The following is a 14,126-nucleotide window of genomic DNA, read 5'->3' as shown; positions in this document are numbered from 1 at the left end:
ATCTCCCGGATGCAAGTTCACAGCCGCGCGCCTCTACGCGCACGGCCAACTCGCCCGGTCGCTAACCATTTAGCCATGGAGCCGGACTGTATGAAGGAGATACATGGTCATAGTACCATAGGTTCCAGATTTATCTCACACGTGCATTTTCATCACGTTGCACAATCTGCTCAATAACTTGCGCCCAGCATCTCTATAAATCACATCACAATAGTCGAAATGAGGGAAAACCAGAGCCTCTAGCAGCATCTAGCAGCATTTTTTGAATTTTTTCAGGAAATAAGTATTTATACCCATGCAGCATGTGGAATGCGGAGTGTTTTTTGAGTGATGTTCGAAATATGCATTTTCCATGACATGTTATCACCAAACATAATGCCTAGAACCTTTACCAATGACATGAATGGTATGTTAGTATTATGTAACTCTATACAGTAAATGGAATCTCGGGTCGATTGATCTTTGTGAGTAATTTTGGGTATCCAAGGATGATGGCATGCATTTTTGCTGGGTTTAACGTAAGATCACATCTCGAAGACCAAGAAGAAAATGATGTTAGATCCTGATTGATTTTCCTATAGACAAAAATATTTGATCTGGAGATGTGTGGAGGTAAATCTGTGCATCATCAGCATAACTGTGGTATTTGCAGTATGTTAGGTTTTGGGAGACATCATTAATGTAAATAGAAGAAAACAGGTCCAAACACCAAGCCCTGGGGCACATCACACTGCATAGATTGCAAAGGTGATTTTTTTATCCAATCTGTAACACACTCCCGACAGTCATGCAGGTAGAAATACAATTAATGGAGGGCACTGTCCGATAAATGGAGGGAATACAATTTAGATAGCAAAATGTCAACAACGTCAACAGAGTCAAAAGCTTTGCTCAAATCTGGAAGTTTTAAAACTGTCACATCGTTATTGTCCATTGCTTCTCGAATGTCTTCTGTGACCTTCAGTAGTGCTGTTGTAGTACTGTGTAGTTGACAAAAACCAGACTGTAGTGGGTCGAGTAAGTTGTAAGTTGTCATGTAGTCCGTTATTTATCTATAAGCGATGAAATCTAGTGCATGAGATAAAGCAGAAACTATGCGAATGGCTCTGTAGTCAGATGGTAAGTGATTTACTTCAAGCACGAAGAAGTCTTTTAGCACCATCTGTTGAATTTTAAAATGAACTACTTTCCTATATTGTCAACAATACAGTGCTCTGCACCAGACTGTCGAACTGAGGGCTAAGTAAGTCAGGTGTCAGAACCTGGACCCCATCAAATCAACAACTACGTAAGCTGAGTGTCAGATCCTGCACACTATCGAATCGACAGCCAGGTCAGTGAATGAGTTACAGTATGTCGATAGTTCCGTAATTTTAAAATTGGAAATGTACATTTTGCTCGACATCTCTACCCCAAAAATGTCAAAAACATATCAGATGTAAGGCTTTTCAGGCGTTTGCTCTATTAACCAGCGTTTTGTCTTAGGTCTGACACTAGACTCATCAGAGTGGGATGTGTCAGACCCTACCTGTCTGAAAAGCCTTACATCTGATATGTTTCTGACATTTTTGACATGCTCTATTGGTAAAACATATCTAATTCCCTCCATGGGAATTTAGAATTTTCCATCTCTACCCCAAGACAATATGGAAAGAATAACTGTCTTCAAACGATACTGTGGTGTGAATTCAGTTAGAAATTAAAATATTTTATATCTTGCATTTATTTAGCTTATGGCTTCGAAGATTAAAAAAAAAAAAACCCACACACAACCTAACATACAACCTGTAAATACTACAGTATCTATATTATTTCTTTCTGTTTAAGTTGTTGAAGTATGCCGATTGTCTCTGGTGTCACGAAATTAACAGCATTGCCATTATACTTCCCTTTTGGACATTCAGCAATTGAATGGATGCTCACAAAAACGGGCTAACCAACATTTTGTCAGAACAAAGATAAATCAATTTTTGCAAATGTTAAAAAACAAAAATTATACCATAAAAATAATATTTGTTTCATTATTTTATCTTGATGTAGTACCTTTAAATTATCAATACCATATATTGGAACTGTATTAATGAAAAGTACTTGGAAAAATAGGAATATAAAAAATGGAAGAAAATTGACTTCTGCGTTGATCTAGCTATAGTTAACAGTTTACCTTAGATTCATAACCAAACTTTATTTTATGATCATACAATACAAAAAAAGGTGTTTTATACAGTAAACTAGACATAAAGATGCCAGCTCCCGTGGTGTAGGGGTAGCGTGTCTGCCTCTCACCCGGAGGCCTCTGGGTCGATTTCTGGCCAGGTCAGGGATTTTTCTCTCAACCTGAGGGCTGATTCGAGGTCCACTTAACCTACGTGATTAGAATTGAGGAGCTACCTGACGGTGAGATGGTGGCCCCGGTCTCCAAAACCCAGAATAACAGCTGAGAGGATGCGTCGTGCTGACCACATGACCCCTCGTAATCTGCAGGCCTTCGGACTGAGTAGCGTTCGCTGGGCAGGCCAGAGCCCTTCCAAGAGCATAAGTGCTGTGGGTTTTTTAAACATAAAGATGCTTCAGACTTATTTTGAAATATGACATAACTTTCCCTCATGGGACAATCATCGGTCATATGGGTCACATTCTAATGCATTGGAAAATGATTCCTCAGTCAACTCTTGGTCATTGCCAGCTGTCAGTTCTCTGTAATACTGGTGCTATATTGCAGGGATATATTCAAGTAGCTTAAGCAAGTCCTTAAGCTCTGCTGGCTTTATTGGCCTTGTAATACTGTACTTTGGTGACAGCAGAACACTAGCAAGTGATGGCCGACCACCATTACTGTTCCTTTTGTGAAGGTCAACACAATCATATTCATCAACAATACCGTATACATATTTTAAAAATACTTAAATGGTACATCTTTCATACATAGTATGCCTGAAACTTTACTAATTAGTACTCTTTGCTTATTTACAGATACCATTCTCTTGGTTAATTTTTCTAGCAAGGGTTGTGTGCTCACAAACTTATCACTTGTCATTTTTACTACTTGAATTGGCTTTCTTACTCTAGCTCTTTTTACTAAATCCTTCCATTCATCTCGCACAAAAACACAAGAAACACCTACAGCCTCTAGTATACATATGTGACGTACCCACTCTGCCCACAGATGTGTGACAAAATTATGACGTGGCAGGTTACCTAAATATTAATATAAATAAATGATATCTCATTGTTTCTCCATAAACAATATCCTATGGGCGCCACCCTTCACGCTTATGGCTTGAAAACGATAGTTGATAATTAATAATGATAATAATAATACGTAATGAGACTCTAAATCTCCCAAGGGTGAGGTGACGGAACACAAACCATTAAGTACACTAACTTGGAAGTTAAGGAACATTAATAATAATTTCAGAAAATACAAATTAAAACAAGTATTTATTAGGATGAAAAACATGACGTAACGGTGTATTAACGGAATCTGAACTTACGGAAGCAAAAGAAAAATTGAATGAAATAAACTCTAAGACCCTGAATTGTAACGCGTAGACTTGCAGTAATTTATGCCATTAGCTCACCATTTGTAGACTCTTATCTTGTTACGATCTATGTAGTAGCTGATGATTGATGGATCTCTCGTACAGGCGGCGTCATCTCTTGTTGTGGATTCCAGTCATACTTCTGCTTTGTGCATAATACACTAGCTGTACTATGACTTTCCTGCCTTTAACACTTCCTACTGTACTCCTTACATAAAGTCGTAATGAGACTTAATTTTAATAACAAAACCACCATGGGTTACGTTCATGGAGAGAATACACTTGTATTCTTCCGTATTACCGAAATGTAGCGTAACTAAATTCATAACAAAATCTCTCCTGCCCTATACCAGTCAAAACCGGTCTCCCGTTGACTTTACCTCTCGTCATTGAGATAACAGGTCCCAATGAGAGTTACTTTTGAGTAGTACACTACTCAGATGCGAAGTGAACTAAGTTATGATCTTCTCCGATGTGCAGACGTACAATCTTCGTAAGAGTGTCCTTCCAAGAGAGTCTGAGTGAGAGTATCTGAGTGTTCTCCAGCCCTTGTCATTGATGTATATAGGTTCAAAAGTCTCCCTCCATCAGCCATATCACATGGTCCAGTAAGATTTGATGTACCATCCCTTCTCCTGTCCATTGCTATGAATCCGTCACGTTGCTTTATTACATCCATTCACATAGGCTGAACTTCCCCGCGGAAATGAAGCGTCAGGTAGCGAACTTCGAAAAGTAGGCGTTAATAAGGTTGTAACTTTCTCCTCAGATTATGGAAGGGGTACAGTCTCTTGTAAGCTTGATGACATACATTTCCTGGTAATGGGCTGAAATTAGCCTGCTGAGTCCGGTCACCACACTACAGCTATTGGAAAATTTACTGCAAGCTATTAATACGAACGCTATTAATACGAATGATGTTGAAATACTTTACACAATAAGTTGTTCGTTCAGAATACGCTATAGCCTCGATACAAAGAAATGAAATGATGTGAAATGGATGATTAAAACCCTATATAAATACATAATAATTTAAATAATTTAATTCACCAACCAGTGATTAAATATATACATCTTATCAATTAATTATACAGTTCAATAATTTAATACATGTTCCAAACATCACATGGGGATAAGGTTTGCTAACCTATATATATAGCAACGCCATCTTTACGGCCTCCTCCGTAAAAGTCTGTTAGCCCGATTTTGCAATAACAAAATTGGCCTAAATAAAATGGCATAAAATTCAAAGCATTGTATCTCATCACACAGGATTGCCTCATGTTAGCCCAACTCACAGAAGATACTTTGAACCTTCCGCAATTTATGGCAGCACATAACTCATTTTCTCCATATTTGTTGGTTAGCCCGTTTTTGCGAGCACCCATTCAATTCTGTGTTGGCTGGTCTATTTTGGGGCACTGCAGTCACATTCAGGCATGGGGATTGTGTTTCATTTACAGTGGAAGTCTGCACAGTCTCTGTGGTCTGTTCATATCTTATTGGGGGTAGACCAAATATTGTGAGGGAGCTCAAAACCAGGGAGCAATGTCTTGTTAATGCATGGCATATTTTACTCTCTCGTGCCATGCCAATGTTATCTGGAAACAGTTATTCCTCAGATCTTCCACATTTCTAGTTTAATGACTACTGGAATGCAGACGGCTCAAACTGGCAACAGCAATGTCACAACGTCTCTTGGATTGCTGGGTCACACTAAATGTCATTGTGCCAATTGCTGTCAATACGCGGCTATCTGTTATCCCTATTCTTATTAGCAGCTTACCTTCTCACTTGCCTGTTGTGTGGTTTCTATTACTATGATGTTAAAATACGATATGTTATAGCCTAGTTAATGGAACTACAATTTTTACACAATGAAAGGTAAATAGCAAACGAAAGAGGGACTTATAAAACAATCTAAAAGACTATGGATGTTTTATTAATAACCAGTTCCTTTTTAATTGATCTTTTGGCCTCATAATAAAGTAAGGTAAATTCCACATACTGCTAATACCATTTGGTACTATCGCGATTTCAATCCGTGTGATGATGGTGACAGAATTCTTCAGGAGGTAAAAATACAAGTCATTCTTCCTCACATAGGATGCAGAATATAGAAAATGATGGACTGATTAGAAGTCATATCATTTCAGTTTTTTGGACACATATATATCGGTCATGGTTCATGGTGTGGGTTACTGTAGTCACGTCCTAGTTTGTGAACCATGGGCAACGGCTGAGTGGCCTAGTAAGTGGTCCTGAGAGTAGGGATACCAGTTGCTATGGAATGGGAGTGGGCATCTCGGACATATTCTGAGTCATGGCCCTCCTTGTGCTCAAGCAGCTAGGACTATACAGTTCACCGGTGGTCCATAACCCGTTAAGAGGAGAGATCCTCACTTGGGCTATGTGCAAGTAGGGTAGCATCCTGTTCATGAATTTACCGAGCTCAGAACATTTTAAGCAAGCATCGAACCTATGGGAGTAACGGAGTCCCACTCCCATTTGACAGGCGAGGGACTCCTTGGAAACAACTTGGCGAATTAAATGAAGTTCGATGGGGAGCTATCAATATTAACTCTTATACGCTCAGTAAGCCTATCTATCAGCTCGAGTGGTATTGCTTAAAACACTCAGCGTGCCGATCTATCGGCTCTGTGTTCGGATGGATGTATTAGTACCTTAAAGGACTCCCAGATGTCAAGAAAAGACAGCAATAGTAGTTTTAGGATTTAGATTACACTTTTCTCGAGAGATGGAGACACTAAGCTCATCTGTTTGGAACCGCGTATGTTTACCGCATGGCGAGTTAAAATGTGCTGCGTGCGAGGACAGTCTCCTTTGAGCTTCAAAATACGTGTTTTCCTTCGTTTTAATGTTTCCATTTTAATATTAGTGTATTCTATTTTGTTTATATTCAACATTTATCGGTGATCTCAAGTGAAGTTTAGTTTAACATTTCGTATTATTAGATTTCCGTGCTATGAGTAGGCCTATTTTTTTTAAATGGCTGGTCCAAGTTCTAGGCTAAATAATTCCGATGTTTTGGATTATTTAGATGCTTTAGACGATGACAGTGACTTTATAGCCGATAGCGATTCAGATTTTAGTCCGACTCATTGGCTGAACTGTCAGCGTTGGGGCCTTCAGTTCAGACGGCCCGGGTTTGATTCGCGGCCAGATCGAGGATTTCAATCACCTTTGATTAATTCTTCTGACCCAGTGACTGGGTGTTTGTGTTTGTCCCAACACTTTCCTCTTCATATTCAGACAAGACACTACACTAAAAACCACCACAGAAACACGCGATAGTGATTACATCCCTCCATATAGGGTTGGCGTCAGCAAGAGCATCCAGCCATAAAACAGAGCCAAATCCACATGAGCAACACAGTTCGCATCCAGGACCCCACAAGTGTGTGAAAAGCTGTAGATAAAGAAGAAGAAGAAGAAGAGTGATTCGGATTTTACAGGTGGTGATGATAGGAGAATGTTTTACAAAACACCAATGCTGACTCTGGACGCTGCTATAACTCATGACTAAATAAGAATACAAAAAGCAAAATTAAATCATGTTATACAGAATTAAATGCTCAGAATGACTGAACAACAATATCACTAAAGAACAGATTACTTTTTTAGTATTTGAAAACCGATTTTTATTTTTTGTAATATAGTTTCTAATTTTCATTTTTTTTGTAGTAAAATATGCCATGAATAGCTTTGGGATTTTTTTTTCCAAAAACTATATTGAATAGTGTACTATTCTGATTTTTTCAATTTTGTATCTGGGAATTTCCTTACATGGCAATTTTTTTTAAATTTTAACATACATAATCATGAAAAATGGTCTGAGTGTTTTGGGCTTGACTGGTGAAAATAGCCTGAGAGCAAAAGGGTTAATGGGGCTTATGGAAGAAAGAAACTAGAACTGGCCGAGTCAGCAAAGAGAATGCATCTCGATGTGCTAGGAGTAAGTGATATTCAGGTAAGGGGAGATAACGAGGAAGAGATAGGAGATTATAAAATGTACTTGACGGATGTTAGAAAGGGAAGGGCAGAGTCTGGGGTAGGGCTCCTAATCAGGAATACCATTGCACGCAACATAGTTTCTCTTAGGCACATAAATGAGTGAATGATGTGGGTAGATTTGGCAGTTGGAGGAATTAGGACGAGAATTGTCTCCGTGTATTCACCATGTGAGGGTGCAGATGAGGATGAAGTTGACAAGTTTTATGAAGCATTGAGTGACATCGTGGTCAGGGTCAACAGCAAGGATAGAATAGTGCTACTGGGCGATTTCATTGCGAGAGTTGGGAATAGAACTGAAGGATACGAAAGGGTGATTGGTAAATGTGGGGAAGATATGGAAGCTAATGGGAATGGGAAGCGTTTGCTGGACTTCTGTGCTAGTATGGGTTTAGCAGTTACGAATACATTCTTCAAGCATAAGGCTATTCACCGCTACACATGGGAGGCTAGAGGTACCAGGTCCATAATAGACTATAACTTAACAGACTTCGAATTCCGGAAATCTGTTAGGAATGTACGAGTTTTCCGGGGATTTTTTGATGATACAGACCACTATCTGATCTGTAGTGAACCAAGTATCTCTAGGCCTAGGGTAGAGAAAGTGAAATCTGTTTGCAAACAAATAAGGGCAGAAAATCTCCAGGACGAGGAAATTAGACAGAAGTACATGGATATGATTAGTGAGAAGTTTCGAACAGTGGACAGTAAGCAGGTTCAGGATATAGAAAGTGAATGGGTGGCTTACAGGGATGCTGTAGTAGAAACAGCAAGGGAATGCCTAGGAGCAACTGTGTGTAAAGATGGGAAAAGGCGAACATCTTGGTGGAATGATGAAGTGAGAGCAGCTTGTAAACGTAAAAAGAAGGCTATTCAAAAATGGCTCCAAACAAGGGCCGAGGCAGACAGTGATTTGTACATAGATGAAAGAAACAGAGTGAAACAAATAGTTGCTGAATCCAAAAAGAAGTCGTGGGAAGATTTTGGTAATAACCTGGAAAGGCTAGGTCAAGTTAGCAGGGAAACCTTTCTGGACAGCAAAAAAGAATCTTAGGAAGGGAGGGAAAAAGGAAATGAAGAGTGTTTTGAGTAATTCAAGTGAACTCATAATAGATCCCAGGGAATCACTGTTGAGGTGGAGGGAATATTTTGTACATCTTCTCAATGTAAAAGGAAATCTTCCTGGTGGTGTTGCGAACAGCCAAGCTCATGGGGAGGAGGAAAATAATGTTGGTGAAATTACGCTTTAGGAAGTGGAAAGGATGGTAAATAAACTCCACTGTCAAAAAGCAGCAGGAATAGATGAAATTAGACCTGAAATGGTGAAATATAGTGGGAAGGCAGGGATGAAATGGCTTCATAGAGTAATAGGATTAGCATGGAGTGTTGGTAAGGTACCTTCAGACTGGACAAAGGCAGTAATTGCACCTATTTATAAGCAAGGGAACAAGAAGGAAATTGCAACAACTATAGAGGTATCTCATTGATTAGTATACCAGGCAAAGTATTCACTGGCATCTTGGAAGGGAGGATGCGATCAGTCGTTCAGAGGACATACATACATACATACATACATACATACATACATACATACATTATCATTATAGACTGTTATGCCTTTCAGCGTTCAGCCTGCAAGCCTCTGTGAATTTACTAAACGTCGCCACAATCCTCGATTTGCAACTAGTGTTGTGGCCTCATTTAGTTCTATACCTCTCATCTTTAAATCGTTAGAAACCGAGTCTAACCATCGTCGTCTTGGTCTACCTCTACTTCTCTTACCCTCCATAGCAGAGTCCATTATTCTCCTAGGTAACCTATCCTCCTCCATTCGCTTCACATGACCCCACCACCGAAGCCGGTTTATGCGTACAGCTTCATCCATCGAGTTCATTCCTAAATTAGCCTTTATTTCTTCATTCCGAGTGCCCTCCTGCCATTGTTCCCACCTGTTTGTACCAGCAATCATTCTTGCTACTTTCATGTCTGTTACTTCTAACTTATGAATAAGATATCCTGAGTCCACCCAGCTTTCGCTCCCATAAAGCAAAGTTGGTCTGAAAACAGACCGATGTAAAGATAGTTTCGTCTGGGAGCTGACTTCCTTCTTACAGAATAGTCGATCGCAGCTACGAGCTCACTGCATTAGCTTTACGGCACCTTGATTCAATCTCACTTACTATATTACCATCCTGGGAGAACACACAACCTAAATACTTGGAATTATCGACCTGTTCTAGCTTTGTATCACCAATCTGACATTCAATTCTGTTGAATTTCTTACCTACTGACATCAATTTAGTCTTCGAGAGGCTAATTTTCATACCATACTTATTGCACCTATTTTCAAGTTCCACGATATTAGACTGTAGGCTTTCGGCACAATCTGCCATTAAGACCAAGTCGTCAGCATAGGCCAGACTGCTTACTACATTTCCACCTAATTGAATCCCTCCCTGCCATTTTATACCTTTCAGCAGATGATCCATGTAAACTACAAACAGCAAAGGTGAAAGATTACAGCCTTGTCTAACCCCTGTAAGTACCCTGAACCAAGAACTCATTCTGCCATCAATTCTCACTGAAGCCCAATTGTCAACATAAATGCCTTTGATTGCTTTTAATAATCTGCCTTTAATTCCATAGTCACCCAGTATGGCGAACATCTTTTCCCTCGGTACCCTGTCATATGCTTTCTCTAGATCTACGAAACATGAACACAACTGCCTATTCCTCTCGTAGCATTTTTCAATTACCTGGCGCATACTGAAAATCTGATCCTGACAGCCTCTCTGTGGTCTGAAACCACACTGGTTTTCATCCAACTTTCTTTCAACGACTGATCGCACCCTCCCTTCCAAGATGCCAGTGAATACTTTGCCTGGTATACTAATCAGTGAGATACCTCGATAGTTGTTGCAATCCTTCCTGTTCCCTTGCTTATAGATAGGGGCAATTACTGCTTTTGCCCAATCTGAAGGTACCTTACCAACACTCCACGCTAATTTTACTACTCTATGAAGACATTTCATCCCTGCCTTCCCACTATACTTCACCATTTCAGGTCTAATTTCATCTATTCCTGCTGCTTTATGACAATGGAGTTTATTTACCATCCTTTCCACTTCCTCAAGCATAATTTCACCAACATCATTTTCCTCCTCCCCTTGAGGTTCGCTGTTCACAACACCACCAGGATGATTTCCTTTTACATTGAGAAGATGTTCAAAATATTCCCTCCACCTCTCTCGTTCAGAGGAAGTTGGATGAAAACAAGTGTGGTTTCAGACCACAGAGGGGCTGTCAGGATCAGATTTCAAGTATGCGCGAGGTAATTGAAAAATGCTATGAGAGGAATAGGCAGTTGTGTTTGTGTTTCGTAGATCTAGAGAAGGCATATGACAGGGTACCGAGGGAAAAGATGTTCGCCATACTGGGGGACTACGGAATTAAAGGTGGATTATTAAAATCAATCAAAGGCATTTATGATGACAATTGGGCTTCAGTGAGAATTGATGGCAGAATGAGTTCTTCGTTCAGGGTACTTACAGGGGTTAGGCAAGGCTGTAACCTTTCACCTTTGCTGTTCGTCGTTTACATGGATCATCTGCTGAAAGATATAAAATGGCAGGGAGGGATTCAGTTATGTGGAAATGTAGTAAGCAGTCTGGCCTATGCTGACGACTTGGTCTTAATGGCAGATTGTGCCAAAAGCCTGCAGTGTAATATCTTGGAACTTGAAAATAGGTGCAATGAGTATGGTATGAAAATTAGCCTCTCGAAGACTAAATTGATATCAATAGGTAAGAAATTCAACAGAATTGAATGTCAGATTGGTGATACAAAGCTAGAACAGGTCGATAATTTCAAGTATTTAGGTTGTGTGTTCTCCCAGGATGGTAATATATATTAAGTGAGATTGAATCAAGTTGTTGTAAAGCTAATGCAGTGAGCTCGCAGTTGTGATCAACAGTAATCTGTAAGAAGGCATTTAGCTCCCAGACGAAACTATCCTTTACATCGGCCTGTTTTCACACCAACTTTGCTTTACGGGAGCAAAAGCTGGATGGACTCAGGATATCTTATAAGTTAAAAGTAACTTTTTTTTTTTTTGCTACTTGTTTTACGTCACACCGACACAGATAGGTAGTTAGAAGTAACAGACATGAAAGTAGCGAGAATGATTGCTGGAACAAACAGATGGGAACAATTGTAGGAGGGTACTTGGATGAGGAGATAAATGCCAATTTAGGAATGAACTCGATGGATGAAGCTGTACGCATAAACCGGCTTCGGTGGTGGGGTCATGTGAGGCGAATGGAGAAGGGTAGGTTACCTAGGAAATTAATGGAATCTGTTATGGAGGGTAAGAGAAGTAGAGGTAGACCAGGATGACAATGGTTAGACTCAGTTTCTAACGATTTAAAGATATGAGGTATAGAACTAAATGAGGCCACAACACTAGTTGCAAATCGAGTATTGTGGCACCGTTTAGTGAATTCACAGAGGCTTGCAGACTGAACGTTGAAAGACATAACAGTCTATAATGATAATGTATGTATGTATGTAATGTATATATCGGTCAATAAATTTGAATAATTCCCATGATACATACAGCCCATTAAGAATCTTTTTTTTTCCCAAGGTGACTGCTGCCCATATAGGAGTACCATGTGGTCAGCATGATGACATCTTCAGCCATACCACTAAGCTTTCATAACCAGGATACAAATAAATAGTTTTCTTTATATTTCAAGATTTCTGTTCCTTACCTTGATCAGTCACACCTGGCAACTGTGCTTAATGTGTCCTGTTATATTGAGCGCATTATACTAGTAAAGAAAATACCTAGATAAATAGTTTAATAATATCATTGGTTTTACACGGCACTAACTACTTTTATGGTTTTCGGAGATGTGAAGGTGCTGGAATATTGTCCCACAGGAGTTCTTTTACATGCCAGTAAATCTACAGAAACAGGGCTGATGTATTAGAGCCAGGCTCAAACCTGCCAACTTGGGCTAAGAAAGCCAGCGTTGTAACCATCTGTGTCACTCAAGCCTAAATTGGCTGAAGATCTGCCATGCATATTGCAATAGTGTTTCATACAATAATAATGCTAGCTTTACCATCTACTATTATTACTGGTCTTAAGGGATACCAGAAAACCAGAATTTTGTTCTTTTATGAATCAGTCAATGTACTAATGTCAATCTTCTGAATTTGAAGACACTTAAATGCCAACGAACTGCACTGGAGTTCTACTCCACCAACTACCAAGTTAGGAGGCAAGAGCAAAACCAAGTGGACAATGCAGCTGGTCAGTGCAATCCTAGCAGTACAGATAATGAATGCATTGTTCTGATTAAAAATGACTAATACCCCTTTACCAGATTAACAAGTATGTTCTGATCTAATGCAAAACACTGGAAAATTCCATGAAGTGTTATTTTCAGCTACGCATTCAGTACGGTGCTAATGAAGGCTGGAGGAAAAAATAACACATGAATGGATGAACTTCAATATACTGGGTTTACCTCTGGAACAAACAGTGCTGGTCTTGGGCCTGTAGCATTGCGAATTGCAGTCAGAATGTCCATTTTGGTCAGTCCTGCTAGAGGGTGAATGGAATCTAGCGTACGCCCAAACGTTTCATGAAATATGTAACAAATGCGAGCCCCTCCACACCTTAAAACAGAACAAAGAATCCCATAGTAAGGAATATTTCAGGAAGCACAAAAATATATACATTGAAGTATTGAAAGGTAACATGGACACATTCAGGAAAATGGAGGTAGCCTGAAAAGTTTAAAAAGTTATTAATAATTAGGGTTTATGTTAATATGTTTTATCTATCTTGAGAGAACTGAAGGTCTACCTAACATTTTTAAACTATCTATTCTAGGGAGGTTTAATACCCAAAAGAACTTATGTATAAGTTAAGAATTAACCAACATTCTGGACATTGAACATTCAAAGGATCCACATCAAATATGGATATTTTCTTCCAATTTCTCCATCCGAACTGAAACACACACCTACATGGACATTACAGCAGCTTCCTCATTCTAATGCACACTTCCCCATGCTTCCATTAACAAGTTTATCTACCTTTATACAGGGTGTCATTATATGGTACAGCCAAACTTTCAGAACACATTCCTCATACGTAGAAGAAGAAAATATATTATATGGACATGGGTCGAGAAACACTTTATTCCCATGTTAGAACGCATTTTCTACAACTCTTATATAGTACATTAATAATGGGAGATACACAGGAACAGAAAGTATTAGCATACCACATGAAACTCTTTCTTACATGAAATATTCCAAATGCCCTCCGTTAGAATTGATACATGCACTGACCCACTGTCGCATTGAATCCTGGATGCACTGATGGCAGACATTTTGACCAGCCATCCAAACACTCTTGGCCCTTTTTGTTGAGAAATATCTGTACCACTCACTAGAACACTATTACTGTGAGGAGGTGATGGTGGTAACTCAACTGTAGCAAAAGCTGGAAAGCTTCTTGCTTGTAGAGAGATA

The 14,126-nt window shown here is 39.4% G+C and overlaps 1 protein-coding gene across 1 annotated transcript in view; it reads right to left on the bottom strand.

Moving 5' to 3' along the window:
• Drp1 (dynamin related protein 1) overlaps window positions 1-14,126 on the bottom strand; it is a 430,863-nt gene that overhangs the window by 218,447 nt on the left and 198,290 nt on the right. Inside the window, exon 8 of the mRNA XM_067141108.1 lies at window positions 13,112-13,262. Coding sequence (XP_066997209.1) covers window positions 13,112-13,262 — 151 coding nt within the window. The remainder of the gene's footprint in view (window positions 1-13,111; window positions 13,263-14,126) is intronic.

Source organism: Anabrus simplex, chromosome 2 (genome assembly GCF_040414725.1).
Source record: "Anabrus simplex isolate iqAnaSimp1 chromosome 2, ASM4041472v1, whole genome shotgun sequence".
Lineage (NCBI taxonomy): Eukaryota > Metazoa > Arthropoda > Insecta > Orthoptera > Tettigoniidae > Anabrus > Anabrus simplex.
This window is presented reverse-complemented; position numbering and strand designations above follow the sequence as displayed.